Source organism: Streptopelia decaocto (assembly GCF_964273445.1).
Source record: "Streptopelia decaocto genome assembly, chromosome: 8".
Lineage (NCBI taxonomy): Eukaryota > Metazoa > Chordata > Aves > Columbiformes > Columbidae > Streptopelia > Streptopelia decaocto.
This window is the reverse complement of record NC_138662.1, coordinates 19,515,871-19,535,789: the sequence shown is the minus strand read 5'-3', so window position 1 is coordinate 19,535,789 and position 19,919 is coordinate 19,515,871. Positions and strand designations below refer to the sequence as shown.

Below are 19,919 nucleotides of genomic sequence, written 5' to 3'. Positions count from 1 at the left end.
GAGGGGTGACCAGCGAGCTCCCAGCGAGGACGGAGAGAGGACTACACCTCAGGGATTATTCCCATCATTTAAGCTGGGCTTCTATGCAGCACAGCTTGGAGAACCCCCAGATCTCCACATTGAGCTCATCAACTCCGATCCTAAGCAGGGACCAATTGCCCTTCTGGAGGGGATGGAAAATCTGCAGAGTAATAGATGCCACAGGGACAGGCAGATCTCAGGCCTTCCAAAGCTTTGTACTGGGGCAGAAGGATAAACAAGCCAAAGCCCAGCAGAACCAGGAGGTTGGTGAGAAGCTGCAAGAGGTTTGGTCTCAGCTCTGTCTAGTTTAGAGGTATGACCTGAGCCCAAAGAAGTGACAACCAAGCCCTTGCTATGCAGGGTTTGAAGAGCAACATCAGGGAGGTGAACACAACAACAGCCAGCAGGACAGACCCCCCTGCCCCCCAGTACCTAAGGCAGACAAGACACTCAGGGGCAGCAGCCAGAAGTCCAGAGAAGCTCATAGTGATGCAGCCAGCCCAACATCAAACTAATAATTCAGTCTATAGGTCAGAATCATGGTCTGCTGATAGCAACCATGGTCAGACACCATCTAGTGATAGCCTGACAATCCACAGCAGTAGAAGAAAACATGCAGTAAGGGTCCCAGGCTGAGCTTAAATAGAGCTCCTGGTGTGGGTGGAGGCCCCAGGTGAGCCCCATTAGGGCAATTAAGGCCTATTAGTACCCTCTGGGCCCTAACGATATAAGCTCCCCCCTTGTACAGTGGCTTGAGAAACTCTTTGGGGTGGGTGGTAGGTGTTGGTAGGTGTTGGTTCCTCAATGGGCAAAGTATCTTCACTGGGAAGAACCCAGAGGTGACTTGTGGGTTATACCTTTCCTTGCTAAACTGAAAATCCAAATGTGATATTTGGAAAACACCTGGTTTTGACAGCTAACCTGGGCTGTGGGTGTCTCGGGAGCAGGGGGCAGTCAGCATCTGAAGGTTGGTGTGTGTTGACTCTGAAAAGAGGCTCGTGGTGACAACTGGCCTTCCTAGATACGTGTTCCTGCGTGGTTTGATGGGACCGAAGCTCCTCAGTGTCTTTTACACCAGACAGTTGCTTTCACATCTCCCTGAACATTAGATAACCCAGAGAAGAAATTTGGCACTGGGTTCCCCCCACAGCCTCCTCTCAACCTTAGAGGAGAGTGACTTGGAAGATGAACAGAAAGAGCACAACCCCTTCCAAGGAGCTTTCACCCTGAAGATGCAGCACTCAGCAGCCCCTCGAGGCTCCTCACAGACGTTCGGTTGTGGCTGAGGACCATGCTGGATGGCTGGGTTTGTTGGCAGGCCAGCGCTCCATGATAATGGAGACATTAAATCAGTCGTGGCAGCAAGAACTGCATAATAGATGTAAAATACAGCAGAAGCCCGGTCCAATTTTGGCTCTGCCTTGTTAAGTGGAGAAGTATTTTAGGAGATGGAGAAATACGAGGAAGTTCAGAGAGCATCCTCCCTGCAGCGTGGCATGAGGGGTTGGTGTCTGCAGTGACTCGTATCTGCAGATACACATCTTCTGTAAACCCATTGCCGTTCTGTCTTCACAGCTCAGCGACCCCATGCTCGAATTCAGGTATTCAGGTCAGTTGAGGTCAACAAGGACACCTGGGATGGTCCTGCTGGCTGAACTGCAGCTGCTCAGCCTCCTCCAGGACAGCAAGGTGACGCTGTCCAACACAACCGCTACACCTTGGGCACAGTTACACTGGGAAAATGCTTGTCAACCGGTTTCCAGGCAGCTCTTTAGTAAACACACAGGAGATGGACAGAGGGGGTTCCAGCCAAGGTCTGGCATGGTACAAAATCAAACACTGCTGGTCCAGAAATGCTGCATATGGTAATTTTTCCAAGCGACTTTGGCATTAATTTGAGGGGAAAAATATGTACTACAGGAGGCACAATTTTCCATACTCAAGGGGCATCTCTCATTTGACAAGCAGACTCAGAAACAGCCACTGGCACACTGACCAGAACCCAGGACCTGCAGATGTAGCGTGTTGGTTAATGATCACAATAAGGGCAGAAGCTCTCTAGAGTCTAGACCCTGTCAGCAGGTAGGAAAGAGCTGCAGGAAGGGAGGGGGGTTGTCTCGCCCTTTTTCCCAGGTCACATACCCTCACGTGTTAGCTGGTCCCTTTTTCCCAGGTCACATACCCTCACGTGTTAGCTGGTTCTCTGCAGGCACCTGCTCACGAACCCCAAGCGAGCATGAATCACAGAACAGTTTGTGTTGAAGGGACCTTCCCAGCTCCCCCAGTGCCCCCCCTGCCATGAGCAGGGACATCTTCACCAGCTCAGGTTGCTCAGAGCCCCGTCCAGCCTGGCCTGGGATGTCTCCAGGGATGGTTCATCCACCACCTCTCTGGCCAACCTGGGCCAGGCTCTCACCACCCTCAGGGCAACAATTTCTTCCTCATGTCCAGCCTGAATCTCCCTCCGTTAGTTTAAAACCATCATGCCTTGTTCTGTCACAACAGGCCCTGCTCAAAAGTCTGTCCCCATCTTTCTTATCGGCCCCTTTTAAGCACTGAAAGGTGCAATAAGGTCTCCCCGGAGCTTCTCTTCTCCAGCTGAACACCGCAGCTCTCTCAGCCTGTCCTCCCAGCAGAGCTGTTCCAGCCTCGGATCATTTTTGTGACCCTCGTTTGGACCCAGTCAATAACGTATGCATTATGTTTATGTGTATATCTGTACTACGTGCTGGACTCAGGTCAAACAGCTCCCGATGTGCTGCAGAGAGCCACACTGTTCTCAGGAGTGTGCACACAGCGTGTTCAAATTAAACCAGATCAGGATCTGGCCCATCACGCCCTTTTCAAATCAAGGTGCTTTTCCAAGCCAGTCTCACCCAGAATTTACTAACAACCACAATCCCAAGGGAGGAATGGCCAGCAGAAGGGACACTGCCTGGCTTCACACACTGTCTGCTCTGCAAGAAGCATCCCCATCATCTTCTGCCCGAGCCCAGGCACAGCCCAGTGGGGCCAAACCTCACCTCCCACAGCTTTTGCATTGGCCCCAGGTTGTCAGAGGCGCTGTGCAGTGTTTGAATCACAGCAGCGAGAAGCCAAGCGCTCAAGCTTGGCTAAACCCAAGGTTGTCAGGGGAGCAACTCCTTGTTTCACGGGAGCGCAGCTTGGCTTGCCCATCTCCAGAGCCCCGCAGGAAAATCCTCGCTACGTTCAGCTGGAACATGCCCCTGGCTAAGCAGTCCCTGTTCAGAGCAGCATCTGTTTTCACCTCTGTCTGCACCTCGGTCCAGCCCAGACACCTGATGCTGTCAACAGCCAAAGTTTGCTCCGGGGAACCCGAAAAGCTCAGTGGCCGTGAGAGGAGGAACGTGCCTTCAGACTGGCGTTAACGCTCCGCTGAGCGGATGATGCCAACGACAGCGAGGGCGCAGCTGCGAGAATTCATTGCTCCGCTGGATGCTGGCAACACGAGGTGGGGAGGAAAAACTGCCTTTGTAGTGGGGATTCAGGAGACAGAGTGAGCAAAGGGATGAAGAAGTGACTCCAACAATGGCATCTCCCTGTTGGCACTGGTCATGCTGTGGGCCAAGTGAGGGGGGCCAGAGTACAGCAGGCAGAAGCAAGTTGTAGGACAAAACTGAAGGGTGACTGTCAACAGCATTGGCAAGGAGCTGAGAAAATTCCTGTGCAATCTGCTGTGGTGAACCTGCTTTGGCAGGTGGGTTGGACTGGATGATCCCCAGAGGTCCCTTCCAAACCCAGCTGTTCTGTGATTCTGTTCTGTGACAATCAGGAGTGCCACTCCATTCCTGTGCATGCTCTCACGGTTTTTGGTGACACGCTTGGGCATGCATTTAACTCTGTGTGGGTCCCTACAGGCACAGCAGAGCCTTCACAAGGTTGTGCATGTTTAGGAAGCATTTTTATATCTGTCCAGTGCAATGCAAAGCCCCTTTCTCCTCCCACACCTAATGCTCATGGAATCATAGAATCATTTGGGTTGGAAGAGACCCTTAAGATCACCAAGCCCAACCATTTCCCTATCCCTGGCACTGACCCGTGTCCCTGAGAACCTCATCTCCGTCTGTCCAACCCTCCAGGGATGGTGACTCCAGCACTGCCCTGGGCAGCCTGTTCCAATGCCCCACAGCCCTTTGGGGAAGAAATTGTTCCCCAGATCCAACCTCAACCTCCCCTGGCGCAACTTGAGGCCGTTTCCTCTGCTCCTGGCGCTTGTTCCTGGGGAGCAGAGCCCGACCCCCCCTGGCTCCAAGCTCCTTTCAGGCAGTTCAGAGATCAGAAGGTCTCCCCTCAGCTCCTGTTCTCCAGCTGAACCCCCCAGGTCCCTCAGCCGCTCCCATCACACTTGTGCTCCAGCCCCTCACCAGCTCCATTCCCTTCTCTCAACTCGCTCCAGCACCTCAAGGGCTTTCTTGGCATGAGGGGCCCAAAACTGCCCCCAGGATTTGAGGTTTGGCCTCCCCAGTGCCCAGCACAGGGGGACAGTCACTGCCCTGGGCCTGCTGGTGCTCAACACAGAAATTCAGTTTGCCTGACAAGCTGGTTTCATCCCTCATTACTGCTGGTTTTGCTACCAGGACCAGCGTTTTCCCCGGCCAGGTATGTGGGTTCCCGCAGAGCTGGGCACAGCGTGCGAGTGCTGGCGGTCGCTCTCCCCGGCGTTGGCTCTGCCGTGGCCCCCGGCTTTGGGACACGAGGTGCTGACACCCCCGAGGGACATGCTGGGCCTCCCCCGCGATCCCGGCACACGGCGGCTCTGCCCTCCCCGCACATGTCTGACCCAGGCGCACATTCGGGGGGCAAAGGGCTGGCTTGGCTAGGGAGGCCGTGCCAGGAACGCATCTCCGTGGGCTGGCTGTGGAAAGCCCTGGTAGACAGACACCCAGTGGGAAGGGAAAGAAGCAGCCAAAACAGTTAAACAAATACACAGGAGGGAGCTGGCAGGCAGCAAACCGACACACGGAGCCAGTTTCAGGCTGAGAATCATGTGCTGAGCCCCCAGCGGGGGTCAAGCCCCGCGAGCTCCCCCGTAACAACCCGGCTGAGTGGACGCACACACACACATCACCATGACAAACCCCACGGCATCAGCCGCCAGGGACACGTCTGCCTGGCCAGCACGGAGTCGCAGCAGCCAGAGCACGGATTCTCTTGAGCAACAGGCAGGAGGAGGCTGGAGGTGCCTTACGGTGCCGTAAATCCAGCCAGGCAGAGCACATTCACTGCAGACCTCAGCGGCGTCTTGGAGAGGGTTTACTGCTTCCCCCAGACTGGAATCCAAGCAGCAGCCAAGACGTGAGATCAAGGCTGTCAAACCCAGGGGTGGGAAAGGAAGGGAGGTGGGAGACATGTATTGCGACAGGACAGTCTCACCGTGATACAAACATTTACAGGAGAGAGTCCCACAGATGGATCAGTGCTCCGATGAGCAGGCAAGGCAGGGAAGGAGCCGCTCGGCCCTGGGTGGGACTGTGGCAATATGGCACTGTCCTGTGGACAAACGGTGTCCTGGGATCTCTCCGCAGTGAGGATGTGCCATAGCTGAGACCAGCACGGGAAGCTCCCACAGACTGAGAGAGAGAACATGAGATGTGTCTGCACCCAAACCCAACCCCACAAACTGCTGAGCAGCTGGTCCAGCATCCAGGTTGCTCAATTACCCTCTTCCTTCCCCCCGTGGCTGCGGGAGTTCTCATGAGCCACAAACACAAAAGTATTTGAAACACAAAAGTATTGGAAAACAAATGTATTCAAAACACACAGTAAGAAAAGTGCATGTGAACGCTGCATCCATCCTGTCCTCAGGAGCTCCTCCCCAAATCAGTGCCATGGGTACATCACCCTCAGCTAGCGGGTGTGAGAGATGGGGTGCAGTGTAGGTGCCAGCACTTCAGTCCAGCCACAAATTCACATCTGCACAGAGACAACACCCAGTAAGGCAGAGGAAGCCCCTTCCCTAAGGCTTCTGGACCCTGCCCCAGCATGTACGGAAAGAGCTTTCACTGCCCATACAAATAACCACCAATATTAAAAATAGTTACGTTTTATTTCAGTTCTCATCTCCCTCTGTTTCTCCCCTCCCTTGCAGAAACCAAGCACAAGGTCAACCCATGTGGGCACCTGGGGAAATGTCAAGTGTCGGGCTCACAGGCCTGGAGCCGAGAGGCCGGCTGGCTCATGGAGAGTTGAAAGCAGTCTCAATTATCACCCAGCAGGCTCCACAGTCGCCAGAGATGGGAAAAGAGAATCCCCGAGGGTGTTTGCAATCCAAGGGCCGCGGATAAAGCAGACAAACGCATTTCGAATGCTCCCACTCGCTCTCTTCTGTGGATAAGCCCATAACAACTAGTGACAAACAAACAGCAAACATCCCATCCATGTGGCCAGCGATTCTCTCCCTGCTGGGCCTAGCTACAAGGCAAAACAGCGAACGAAGATGCTAAACAGAGTTGGCTGGGAATTTAACTACTTAAATTCTGTTCTATTTACAAGGTCTTCAGCAGCTCAGCACTCCATTAATCCATAAGGCACAAAGCAAGCAAGAGAATGTGCAGCTCAGCGTCTCTGGATCGTGATCTCTGTGCTCTCGGGAGGGCTGCGAGATGGAGGTTTTGTCTCGCAGGAGCACGTGGTGAATTCTGCTTCCAGCCTCAGAACTGCTGGACAATCAGCTTCCTCTTCACATCCCGGCTGAACCTGTTCATCCTGAACACTTCGCTGTCGTAGAAGGCTGAGAGGTTGTGGATGTTGATCTGCCGAGCCTGCGAGGAAGAGGAGGGAGGGGAGAGGTAAACGGTTATTCGAAAATCAGAAAAACCACGTGGTTTTCCATAGCAGAGGCCGTGTAAAACTTGCCAGTCAGCAACCTCTGCTCTGCAGGAACCAGAACTGCAGCAGCAGGGGAGACTGCAGGTCAGGGGAGCCTTGGCAGCGCTGAGCTGAGCACAGAGAGGATGCTGTCTCAGCATCCGCCCGCTCTCGGCTCGTCCTTTTGCTCCCACTAGAGCTATAACTACCATCCAAAAGCCCCTAATACTTCACCCACTGGGAGACAGTTTCACAAGAGGCTTCTGAGTGGGGGAGCTGACACTGGCAGCACCAAGCCGTGGTTCTGGAAGTAGTTATCTGCACATTTCACGCAAGGAGCAGAAAAGCAGCAACCCAGGAATCAAATGCTGCTTTAGTGCCAAGCAAGGTCAGTCCTTTGCACAGAAAGGCCGAGCCAGGAGTGCTGCCCCTGGGCCAGGATGAGGACACATTAAGGAGGAGGGTGAGCTTCGGCAGGGATGAGGAAAGTTAATGCAAACACAAATTCTTCTGCTCATTGCTTCTTCAAACGCAGGTGCCACGGCCCTTGTGTTCTCATTCACCTGCAAAGCACCAGCTGTACCCCAGGGTTTACCACTCCAACCTCAAAGCTTTAGGGGGATGCATGAGAACCGAGGGGAAAGAATTTGGCACTCCCAGAGAAGAGAGGAGCAGAGGCAGAGGAGACAGCCCTGATTTCCTGGGTAAATTAACACCAGGTTTTTTCCTGGTGCCGTAACTCAGGAAGGGAAGTTAAAAGTCTGAGAGCACGTCTGGTTCTGAAGCTGCACGCAGAGAGCAGGAACCAAGCCCAGAGCCAGCTTGTTACAATAAGCCCATACCTTATCCACCAGGTCCTTCTCTGGGACTTCTATGGTGTCTTGCTGGGCCCCGTAGCGGTTTCTCTGGTACATCACCTGCTCTGCCACCAGCTGCTTCAGGATGAACAGCAGCAGCTCGTTGTTGTCTCGCTTGAACGAGAGGTAGCGGGAAAACGTCTGGGAGGGAGGATGAGACGAGGCAAGCAGGTCAGGAACCGAAGGACACACCGCGGGTCTCCCGTGCCCCACGCCAACCCAGCCCCTGCTCCCACAGAGCACGGAGGGAACCAAATGACACCACAAGGGGAACCAAGTGACACCACTATCAGCTGTGGCCTTAGCGTGTCTTAAGGGACTTCAGCCTTGCCAAGCTGCCACCTGCACAGGTGGTTAAAACACAGCCCTGTACATCCATGACATTCCTCTGTCAGGGGCTCTTACACCCATCTGAAGTCTCGGGGGGGCCCTGGAGCCTCTCTGGGGTGTCAGGGCACTGCTGGGGGTGCTGCCCGCGGGGGGGCAGCCCTGGGAGGGCTGGTGCTGGGGCAGGTGCAGAGCAGCTGCTCTCACTCGCCTGCCCTGCACCTCCCCGCAGACGCTCACGCTTGGCTGTGTGCAGCCAAAGAGAGAGGCCGGGAGCTGTCCAGACTGAGGGCAGACACTTGGAGTGGATAAATGCCAGGCCGTGGCCAGCCAAGGGCTCTTTGGAGCCAGCCCTTGCCACTCGGAGAAAAGGGCAGACTGGGCACAAAACCACTGAGTGCTGCCCTGCGGTAACTGTCTCCTGAGGAGCCATAGAAAAAATATAAAGAAACAAACTGCCTGCTCGGCTTGATCACCTGGCAGCAGCAGCAGCGGGAGTCCTGTGCCAAAATGGCAGGGATGGTGTCAAAAAAAAAAGACACACCTGGCAGTACTTTTGATACAGAGGCTTGGGCTACATTTCCTTCACAGCCCCAACAAAAACATTGCCCCGCCACAGACTGAGGAACAGCACTCATGTAGGGGCCTTCAGACCCCCAGCAGAACAGTTTGGGTTGAAGGGACCTTCCCAGCTCCCCAGTGCCCCCCCTGCCATGAGCAGGGACATCTTCACCAGCTCAGGTTGCTCAGAGCCCCGTCCAGCCTGGCCTGGGATGTCTCCAGGGATGGTTCATCCACCACCTCTCTGGCCAACCTGGGCCAGGCTCTCACCACCCTCAGGGCCAACAATTTCTTCCTCACATCCAGCCTGAATCTCCCTCCTTTAGTTTAAAACCATCACCCCTTGTCCTATCACAACAGGCCCTGCTCAAAAGTCTGTCCCTATCTTTTTTATGGGTCCCTTTTAAGCACTGAAAGGTGCAATAAGGTCTCCCCAGAGCTTCTCTTCTCCAGCTGAACACCCCATCTTTCTCAGCCTGTCCTCCCAGCAGAGCTGCTCCAGCCTCGGATCATTTCTGTGGCTCCTCTGGCCCCTCTCCAGCAGCTCCATGTCTGTGCTGAGGACACAGAGCTGGACCAGCACTGCAGGGGGGTCTCACCAGAGCACAGGGGGACAGAATCCCCTCCCAAACCTGCTCAGCACCTGACGCTGCAGGACAGACCCCGCAGAGGAGGGAAGGGTCTCTCCCCACAGGGGTGGTGTGAGGAGGGTGCAGCCGAACCCACGGAGCCTGGGCCGCAGCTCCAGCCGCAGCTCAGCCAGCGCCCACCTTGCGCATGCTCCGCATGACGCTGAACTTCTGCGTGTCGATGAAGCTCTCCAGCATCACGCGGATGGCCATGTTGACATCGTCCTCCACCACATAGTCCCGCAGGTGCATGCGGGCGTGAGCCTCGGCCATGCGGATCATGGACTCGATGTGACGCACCGTGATGGGGATGCTGCCGGTCGCCTAAGCGGGGAAGAGAAGGAGGTTAAAGACATGGAGAAGGGCTTCTGACCCAGGATCTCCTTCAGCTGTGGGGAGCTGCTCCTGGGCTTTGCGGGGCTCCCAGGCTGAGGAGGCTCTGCCACCTGCTGGCACCTTCTGCAGTGGTACAGGCTCCCCTGCTCCATATTTTAATTCAGCAGGGTGCGAGGGGATGCTCCGTGGGGTCCCTCTTTGCCACTGTTTAGTGCCTTTCCAGGAACAGCAATCCCATTTCCCCCAGCAACTTTTAGAAGGAATTGAAAACAACAACAACAAAAAAACATTAGAAAATTAGTTTTCCCAAACTCCAAACATCTCCCTCGGACCTCCACGAATTCACCTTCCACTTGGAGAGGATGAAACCAGCCTGAGAGATCACATGGACAAAAGAGAAGGGCATTTCTACACAGAACGGCTCCCTGTAATGTACCAGTAGCATATGGATGGATGCAAACATCTCCTGTGGGCCCGCCAGACTAGGTGACAATACAAAGACTTTGTCACTGGAGGCACTAGTACATGTGTCCAGTCTATCAGTCCACAGATCAGCAAGAGGCAAGACTCTGCATTCAGATGAGGAATCATCTGTTCAGCACACACTGCAGGATCTGCCAGTCTCTCACAAAACAGTGGCACAGACTTTTGTGACAGGAATGGCAAGAACGTGTCAACATATGCTGGAGCCATCTCAGGCTGATTTGCAGTCTAGAGATGTACTTCTCTCCTCAGTATTCTCACCATAGACTCTTTCCTGAGGTCACTGTACATCCGGGCCACCTTGTCCTGGTCCATCTGGTTAAGTTTGGGATGCACCTTCTCTTTGGCGTAGGTGATATATTTCCTCAGGATCTCCTGGGGAATGGGTTCAACCCCATATGTGTTGGGAAGAACAACCTCATCGGCGTTGACGGCCTCTTTGCTACCTGGGTGGTGCTTGATGTGGCTGCCAACAACGAACCGGGCGAGCATTTCATCCTACAAGATAACAGACACTGAAGACACTCACTGGATAGCAAAACTCAGCAGGCAGCTGCAGCTGAGCATCCCAAGGGCAGCATCACAAGCCCAGCACAAGCTCAGGTTCATGGCACAGCTCGTACCTGCACTGGGTCCACCGTGTCCCTCACCACACACAGGATATCAAAGCGAGAGATGATGGGCTCTGTCAGGTCTACATTCTCCGAGAAAGTCAACGATGGGTCATATCGCCCACCTGGAGCACAGAGACAAACATCAAAGTCCAACACAGGCCCCAAGGCTGAAGCTCTGAAGCAAGCACAGACCTCCGGCGCTTTACCGGAGACCTCACTGCTCGCTTGATCTCTGCTCCAGACTGGAGGAGCCAGGCAGAGAGAGGGGAAGCTGTGCCGCAGTTCTCAGGACCACAGACTGATGCTGGTAGCCCGAGACGGTCCTGTGGTCCCTCAGCACTTACCTATGGGATTGGCAGCAGCAATAACAGTGCAGCGGGCTTGCAAGGACGTGACAATGCCTGCTTTGGAGATGGAAATGCTTTGCTGTTCCATGGCTTCGTGGATGCTGGTCCTATCCTGATCATTCATCTACAAGAACGGAAGAATGACTTAAACTGAAATTACGCCCAGCACACTGAGAGGAATCAGCTCCTGAGGCTCTGAGAAGGTGACAAACTGCACGATGGGCCAGTGACGGCCTGAGCAAACTGCAGGAACCTTGGTCAGCTGGGAGACAGCACCATGAGTTAGTGTCTCCTCATAGCTGAGGTTACAAGCAGTCCCTCCACGGCTAGTCCTTCCCAGAGCTGATGTGGGACCCACCTTGTCGAACTCGTCGATGAGGCAGACGCCCCTGTCGGCCAGCACCAGCGCTCCGGCCTCCAGCGTCCACTCCTTGCTGACCGGGTGTCTCTGCACGTAGGCTGTGAGGCCCACGGCAGAAGCGCCCTGGCCAGTGGTGAAGATCGCTCTGCTGGACGCCTTCTCGATGTATTTAAGAAACTGGGATTTCGCAGTACCGGGGTCTCCGCACAGAAGCACGTTGATGTCACCACGGACTTTGTGTTTGCCGCCTACAACAGTAATGGGAGAGACACGTTGGAAAGGCAAACAGTGGGAAGGGAAACCACCTTACAGGCAAGTCGAAGGAAAATCCAAGTCGGCTTTGGAAGTGGTCATGTGTAAACCAGCCTTTCTAACCTTGCTGAACTCATCCTTCTAAGGAGATGATAACAAATCAGGATGCCGAAAGGTCAGATCTCTGAATGGGCATCAAGCGTGACCTCCTTGAGGAGGAGGAATAAAAACACGCTCAGGTTTGCAGTAGGAGCTGTTTTCAATTTTCTACTGTCACACCAGAGTTTTCAGGGTGATGAACACAGCCACTTCCGTCACAGATATCCCTCAGTCTGCCACCAAGACACACAGACAACTCTCACCCTCCCATTGCAACAGCACAGACAAACCCAGGTCCCTTTGCCTTCAGCTGAGTGAAGCAGCCCCAGGTGACACAAGTGACTCACCTGGGTTTTTGGGCTCCCCACCGAAGAGAGCTAAAGCCAAGCCCCTCTTGATATCTTCGTGTCCGTAAATAGACGGGGCAATGCTGGCAAAAATCTGAAAGGAAAGCCAGAGGAGTTGTCCAGGGAACACCGTTTCTCATTCAGGACAGAATATGGCATGAACATCAACAAGGCACTGAATCTGTGTTACCCGTATGATACTGCTGTCTCCAAAGAGTCTTTCATTACCCAAGGTGAGGGGGCTTTTTTCCTTCAAGTATTTAATTCAGGTCTTGGCATGCAGAGAGAAGCAAAGCTAAGATCTCTACCATGGGTTAAGCTAAATAATAACACCCCCTTTAAGAGGATTGGAGACGCAAGCACTGACCCCTTAGAACGCTTCCTCCACTTCGCTTTCAAGACATGGGGAGAGAAAACAATGGCCAGATATACTCAGTGCCTGAGTGTCTGTCACCCGTCTTCCAGCTCTGTTGTGATGTGGAAGGCGCAGAGAAGGAAGAGGAGGAACAGAAAATCTGACCCTCAAAAGTACAAGGAAAGTTTCTTGATTGCTTCCCCCCTATAACTCACCCTCACCAACAGCTGTCTGAGAGCTACAGAAAAACAGATCAGAGGAACCTGGGATTTCTACAGGTTTTTTATCCACTGTTTAGCCAGCTGACACCTTCCTTCACTTTCTGTTCCAGCTGCCAGGTGATGACAAACTACCAACAGGAAAAGAAAGGATGTCTGAGGCTGACCCACCTTCTCCCCAATCTGCTCATCCTTGGACAGACCCACAATCACTTTCACATCTTCATCAGTCAGTTCCCCAACGGCCAGCTTGTTGTCCTTCTTGGCGATGTGGTTGGCCAGGATGACAGTTGCGAACACTGGGAACCCGTTGGCAGTGTTCAAGGAGCCATCGTAATTGTTGTGGTAGATCCCTGTCAGCTCCTGGGAACCGGGAGATAGGATGTCAGTGCCTGCACAGTATAAAACAGCCCCCTCTCTGTTTTAAGATACCACAGAATCACAGAGTCATTTTGGTTGGAAGAAATCCTCATCAAGTCCAACCATTAACCCACCCCTGGCCATGTCCCTGAGAACCTCATGTCCGTCTGTCCAACCCTCCAGGGATGGTGACTCCAGCACTGCCCTGGGCAGCCTGTTCCAATGCCCCACAGCCCTTTGGGGAAGAAATTGTTCCCCAGATGCAACCTCAACCTCCCCTGGTGCAACTTGAGGCTCCTGGTGCTTGTTCCTGGGGAGCAGAGCCCGACCCCCCCTGGCTCCAAGCTCCTTTCAGGCAGTTCGGAGATCAGAAGGTCTCCCCTCAGCTCCTGTTCTCCAGCTGAACCCCCCAGGTCCCTCAGCCGCTCCATCACACTTGTGCTCCAGCCCCTCACCAGCTCCGTTCCCTTCTCTCAACTCGCTCCAGCATCTCGAGGGCTTTCTTGGCATGAGGGGCCCAAACTGACCCAAGGATTCAAGGTTCAGTTTTGTTCCCTCACTGATACCAGTCTCAGAAGTAGCTGCTCAAATGCATCTGAGGTCAATCCCTCCCCACAGCCCCACAAATGTTGCTGTACTGTCATTGTCAGAGCTTAAGAATGCTCAGTGCTCACCCCATACTTGAGTTTAACACCGTACTCACAATCTCATCCCCTGGCTTGCAGCTGTCAACCAGATCGGCGAGGAGAATGGCATCCTTGGAGCGGGGCAGCCTGCCCGCGGCCACCTTCCCAGGGCTCTCCTGGATTTTGATGCGCTGGTAGTTCTGATAGACCGTCTGCAGCAACAACAGAAAAGTTACTCAGCAAGTCTGGCCGGCATCAACACGGCCAATGCTTTTCAAAGGCAACTCCGTAGAGAAGGCACATCCAATGATGTATTGTACTTTGGTTAGAAACCATGGGCACGGGACAATACAGGTTGTAAGCAGCAATTCCAGGGTGTGACAGACAACACCGGGGACAGGAAACCCCTTGGGCACGTCTCACCACTGTGCTCCAGCCTGCACAGCGTTTGTCCACCCAAATACTGGACAAGTTCCTGAGAGGAGGATGCTCCGCTTGTGATAGTTAAAGACGGCAAAGCAAAGAATTAAAGTCAGAAGCTCCATGTCAAAGATTTTCTTGCTGTCCTTTAGTTTCATTAGCTGTCAGATCACAATGTACTCATTGGGAAAATCAGTATCGGGAAATACTATTTGGGAAGGAGGAGAGCTGGACAGTCTGTGTCTGCATTTCTACAGTATGGACAGGTAACTGTACCACAGAAATTACTGTGGCAAAAGATTAAGCCAAAAACACTTAGAATGAGGCAGTAAACTACTTTTGACTGCTAAACTGGGCAGATTCAGTTCAAGAGCTCAAATAGACAAGATCTGTCTTCAGAGACCCCTGGATATAGCAGGAGACCCCTCTCCCAGCACCAAAAATGTTCAACGGGTGGAAGCCAAGGCCAGGCTGGTGTTGTCATTACCATTTTAAACAATCACTCCTGTCTGCAATCACTAACCTAAAGATACATAAATCCTGTCAGTTTTAGGTCAGTTCACTCATGTAACAAAGATAAGAGTGACTTGCAAAACACCCGGTCACAAACTACAGACACTGCTGACCTTGCAGCTTTAGACATTTTGAAGCCCACACAATTAGCTGAGTCTGGCTTTAACACTGATCTCGAGACTGTTGGATAAGGTGTCCTTTAGCTGAATGCTGCTCATTATACACTAAAATGATTATGTAATGCAATACGCAAATGTGTAACCAATTGGCTCTTCAGGGTGTGAATGCAGTGGTAAAATTTTGTATATAATGGCTGTTACTTTTCTTGCTAGCGTGCTGGCTTTATATCAGCATCCAGGCTTGCACAACTCTAATAAACAGTATCTTGTCTCTGTGTGCTCCAATTTGGCTCTTTTTTTGTGCACATCAGGTGACAGAACACTCTTTTTGGGACAACGCAGGCAGTGTGGCAGCCTGGGCAGCACAGACAGACCCGTCTGGGCAAGCCTGGCTCTTACCTCTTCCATATTGATTTCAAAGGGGCCAAGAGACTGACACTCCGGACAGGAGCCGGGTTTCACCTCCTGGTTCTGGGACTGGAAAAAGGGTCCCAGGATGAAGCTGCACTTGCTGCAGTTGTACTTGACCATGCTGAGCTGAGGCAGGACCCCCGTGCAGCTCGTCACCACTCCGCTGGTCCGGATCAGCTGGTTCAAGTGCAGTTGCCTGAGGAAAGACAGAGATGCTGGACGCCTGCGGGGCACAGAAGGCACAACGCCCTCCAGAAACACCCCTGATCCAAGGCACAACTCCCAAAGGTTTAGTAAGAAACAGGTATCAGTAGGAGTTACTCGCAGTGTTTGTGTTTTACCTTTGGGTACATTGGAAGTTCACTCTTAGCTGACTTTTTTTTTCTGTAATAAGCTCAGTCATCCTGTTGGACTTATCCACACTAGTTCTTTTGCTTGCAGATTAGTTCTCCCGAGCACCCCAAAACCCCTGCTATTAGTTCTTACCTGAGCGACCGCAACTCTTCCACCAGAGGGAGGTGGGAGATACGGACGTGGATCTCCTGAGCAATACGATCGTATTTGGGGTACATGGCCAACACCACTTCCTTGGCTGCTTCATCAAAGATCTTCAGCATTTCTGTGGGGGCCTCGGGCAGAAAGTAGGCAAGGACGTGCTCCTGCGCTGCCAGATCCTCGTAGTTCACCACCAGACTCTCTCTGTTCTCTTAAGAAAAACATTGTGTGAATGCTATTTTCAAGCTGCCCACTCCTCAGGCCTGTATCCTGCAGGCGTCTGCACCTTCCCTGGAATATCTTTAGAGGTCAACACTTTGAAAATGGGTGGAAAACTCTTTTTAAAAACTGATTTCTCTGACAAATGCTTCATCAGTACCAAGCTTGTGATTGTTCCTCTCCAGCACAGATATTTCCCAGGCTCGGTGCTCCTGAGACTCAAAAGCCTCAGCCCAACACACAACCCCCCCACAGATCTCCAGGAAACAAGTTAATAGGAGAGACAAGTGTGCTGAATGGCTGGCAAAACCCTACATCTTACATTCCTGGGAAGGGACAAGACAAATGCTTTTTGTCTCCCAGCAGTACGACACTGACTCTGACCCGCTACTCAAGCTTCTGCCTCAATATAGAGCAGATATACAAACAACTGCAACTACATGAGCTGTTCCTAAATGTGACAAATTCTGCTTTTAACATTTATCAGTGACAGCCTTAACAATGGCTTATTCTGGCAGTGCTTGGTTGGAATATGAGGACGCAACACCGACATGGTTTTCAAAGTCACAAAGTCTATTCGCGTCCCCTCACTGAATAATCCAGTTTCCAGTGTGAGAAAGTAGCTGGCACAGGCAGCAATTGTTGTCTCTCTCAGATCGCAAACACGCAGACCGCTGTCTGCTGCCCCACATATTCTTTTGCTGGCGTTTCTACGATATGAATATTAATGAGCGGCAGACACCAGGGGCCTGCTAATTAGTCAGCCAGAATCAAAGATAGCAGACATGTTTCCATTATTCATTTATCTCCATCAGCATCCCAGTTTCTTAAAGTGCTGACTCCACGTCTGGGACAAACAGAGCAGGCAAACAAAATCCACCCGTGGACTGGATCACTGCAAAGTTCCGTGAGCACATGAAGAGTAAAGAACGTCTGATCACCCAGCCCTACCTTTGCACATGTCGCTGATCCTCTCCTTGAAGACATTGTGGCCATGTTCATCCACATGGGTCTTCAGGAAGTTCTTGAAGCGGTGATAGATCTCCAGCCGGGGAGCAGCCATGGAAACCCACTCCCTCACCGAATGCCCTTTCATGTCTTCTAGGTTCTCAATGCTCTCAATCATGTCTTCGTCCTCCTCTTCCACGCCATCAGCAGCTCGTTCTGCCAGTCGTCTCTTGCGTGAAGGACGGTCTTCGTCTTCATCGTCACTATCTAAAGGGTTGGGAGGAAAAATTGTAAACGAGCTGGGATGGCCATTCCCACTCTTTGGATTAGTCACAGCTGGATCGCACGGGCTGTGGAAGCAAAGAGGTCAGAGCCTGGGATACAAACCAAGAGCCATCCCAGGGCCAGCCTAAATCCAGTCTAGCCTGGCTCCTACATCTCCCAGAATGTAGCTAAAGACTTCATGAAGGTGAACAAGAAGATTTGTATGCAACAGCACAGTCGTGTCCATCAACACACTGAGGGAGAAAGACTAAGGAATGGGCTTTTAAGTGCATCAAAGGCCCCTCCCATCCAGCTCACAAAAGCGCCTATAGGAACACCAAAACCAACAAACTCTACAACATACACTTGGTAGAATCCCAAACCTGTGATATAGGCCCAGGATCCTGAGTTTGTTTTAGCAGCAAACACAGAACGAGAAGAGCACACCAAATGAGCTCCTAGGAAGCTCAAATCTAAAGTGATCACACATTTGAAGTCCAGCCAAGCCTACAGCCTGAGATTTCACTAAGAACCCAAACACCATGGAGCTCTAGAGACCTCCCCCCTACTCTGAGGGTGAGAGTCCAGCTCCCCCACAAAGGCCGGGTTACAGTCAACCACCTGGCGATCGGCTGTGCACTTAATTCAGCTCATCTGCTAAAACACTGGCCCATGTTGCCCAGAGAGGTGGTGGATGAACCATCCCTGGAGACATCCCAGGCCAGGCTGGACGGGGCTCTGAGCACCCTGAGCTGGTGAAGATGTCCCTGCTCATGGCAGGGGGGGCACTGGGGGAGCCAGGAAGGTCCCTTCAACCCAAACTATTCTATGATTTCATGATTCCATGATCTCCACCTACCGTAAAGCAGCCCCCTCCTCATGCGGCCCATGCCCTGCTCCAGCTCGCGGTCTCGCTGCCTCATGACGCGCTCGGCAGCTTCCCGCTGGCTGGCCGTCAGCTCCTCCACGTCTTCATCGTCCAAGGCCAGGCCCTCTGCTTCATAGGCGTCCAGCTCGGGGATGGGGCGGTAGTCCCTGGCACACACACACGGCACCGAATCAGTCCAGGCTCAGAAAGTGCTTCTCCAGCCCTTCTCTGGCTATCACTGGTGTCAGTTGTTCTGCAGAAGAACGCGTTGAGCAGGAAGACACTTCACAACAGAAGATGCCCTGCAGTACCAAGGGCTCCAGCACCAGGGCTATGAGTGCCGGCACTCCAGCCTTTGTATTGTAAAGTTCACCAGCTTGCCAGCAGGCCTGGCTGAGTGAAAAAACGTTAAAATCTATGGCCGCAGAAGTAAGGAGCTGGGCTGGACACACATCGTGTATCCAGGGAGATCTTGATTTACCCACACTGGATCGCAATGGCATTTTGCTTGTAATTCGCTCAGTTCTTCCAGGACTCAAATGACACCATGCCTGGACCTTTCTCCACTGTCCAGCAGCTCTTCAGCCCCTCACCCCAGCTACCAGCACCGCGGAGAGACCCAACCACGGCTGAGTACCCACCCAATGTCACCCCCATTAGTAAAACCCCATCCCCAGACACCATTCCCCAAGAGCCACCTCCCACCGCTTTCCTTACCTTTCCATCCCTTCCCCGATCAGCTCTTCCCCTTCTTCCTCGTCCTCATCGGGGAGCCCCCCGGTCCCCAGGAGCCCCTCGGACTCATCCTCGAAGGGGGGCAGGTCCCGGCCGGGGCTGGACGTGAAGGCATCGCCGCGGCGGGAGCTGCGCACCGGGCTGGTGGCCGCTGCCTGCGACTCGGAGGAGTCCTGCAAGGATGGGACAGAGGGGGTGAGGGCTGGGGGGGCCGGGACACCCCCCTCCCCGGCACCGGGCCCTGGGGGCAGAGGGGTCAGCGCTCGCAGGAGCCTCTGCACTGGTCAGAAGGGGCACATGGATCCGCAATAAATCCTTTTTCCCTGTAGGAAACAATTACCTTGCAAATATAATAGGCCCAGGCAGGATCTCTTAGTGAAACGTATTTTAATAATGATTTTGCAAGATCGGGTGTTCTACCCGACGCCTGCCTCAGTTTACATATTTCATTGATCTCATCCTAACAATACCCTTCCCCTCATCAATCTATTTAAAATATGGGTTCCTGGCTTTTTGGTTACCCTTCCCCCTAGACTAACTTGGAAATGCAGGTATCAGTATGCATTCCGGGATTAGTTAAAAGAGACTTTGTTTTACACTAAGGATTCATAGTCTGATGTCTCCCAGTCCTTCCCCGCCCCCTCGCTGGGGTCAGGCAGCAGCTCCTTAGTTTTGTAAGAACAACATTCCTTCGTTAAACGTTCCTTACATTCCCGAAGCGTGGAAGGTTAAAATAATTAGTTTCCTTGAAAAATGACAACAGAAACGCATGGTAGAACGGGGGTGCAATCCATGCCCCGAGCCCAGGGCAGCCGGAGCGCAGGAAAGCCTCCGATCTCCCCCCACCCCGGGCTGTTCACCGGTGCGGGGCACATGGGAAACTTCCCGCGGCATTTAGGGTGTCCTGGGCGAGCGCGCCCCTATCCCACCCCCCGAAACCCCCCGGGGACCCTGCCCGCAGTGCCGCGGCGGGGACGAACCGAGCCCCGCACCCCGCGGGGGTCACCCCGATCGCCCCGCTCCGCTCCGAACCCCAGACCAGCTGCTCACCGCCATCGCTTCTTCCTGCCCGCCGGATTCCGCGCGAAAACAGTCACGTGGGCAACAAAAGCGCGCGAAAGCTCATGAATAATGGATTAGCTCGGGGGCGGGGCTCGGGCTCTTGAAGGGCTGGAGCTGCAAACTGTGGCAAGTTTTGGCAAATTGGGAAACGTGGGCATGTCTCTCCGGGCTAGAGGTGTCCCCTTCCACCGGGAACTGCTGTGTCTCTGCACTCACCTCTGCTGCTCCGCAGCTAAAATCAAGT

At 53.2% G+C, this 19,919-nt stretch overlaps 1 protein-coding gene across 1 annotated transcript; it reads right to left on the bottom strand.

Annotated features, from left to right (window-relative positions):
- Window positions 1–5,773: 5,773 nt before the first annotated feature.
- MCM2 (minichromosome maintenance complex component 2) lies at window positions 5,774–19,730 on the bottom strand. The gene is made up of 16 exons (XM_082060305.1): window positions 19,664–19,730; window positions 18,596–18,786; window positions 17,870–18,045; window positions 16,750–17,013; window positions 15,571–15,790; window positions 15,073–15,280; window positions 13,699–13,833; window positions 12,807–12,998; window positions 12,063–12,156; window positions 11,362–11,612; window positions 11,001–11,127; window positions 10,666–10,778; window positions 10,304–10,540; window positions 9,365–9,547; window positions 7,692–7,847; window positions 5,774–6,803 (listed from the first exon to the last, which is right to left on the bottom strand). The coding sequence occupies exons 1-16, from the start codon at window positions 19,667–19,669 to the stop codon at window positions 6,693–6,695; spliced, it is 2,664 nt and encodes an 887-aa protein (XP_081916431.1). The 5' UTR covers window positions 19,670–19,730; the 3' UTR covers window positions 5,774–6,692.
- Between the last annotated feature and the right edge of the window lie 189 nt (window positions 19,731–19,919).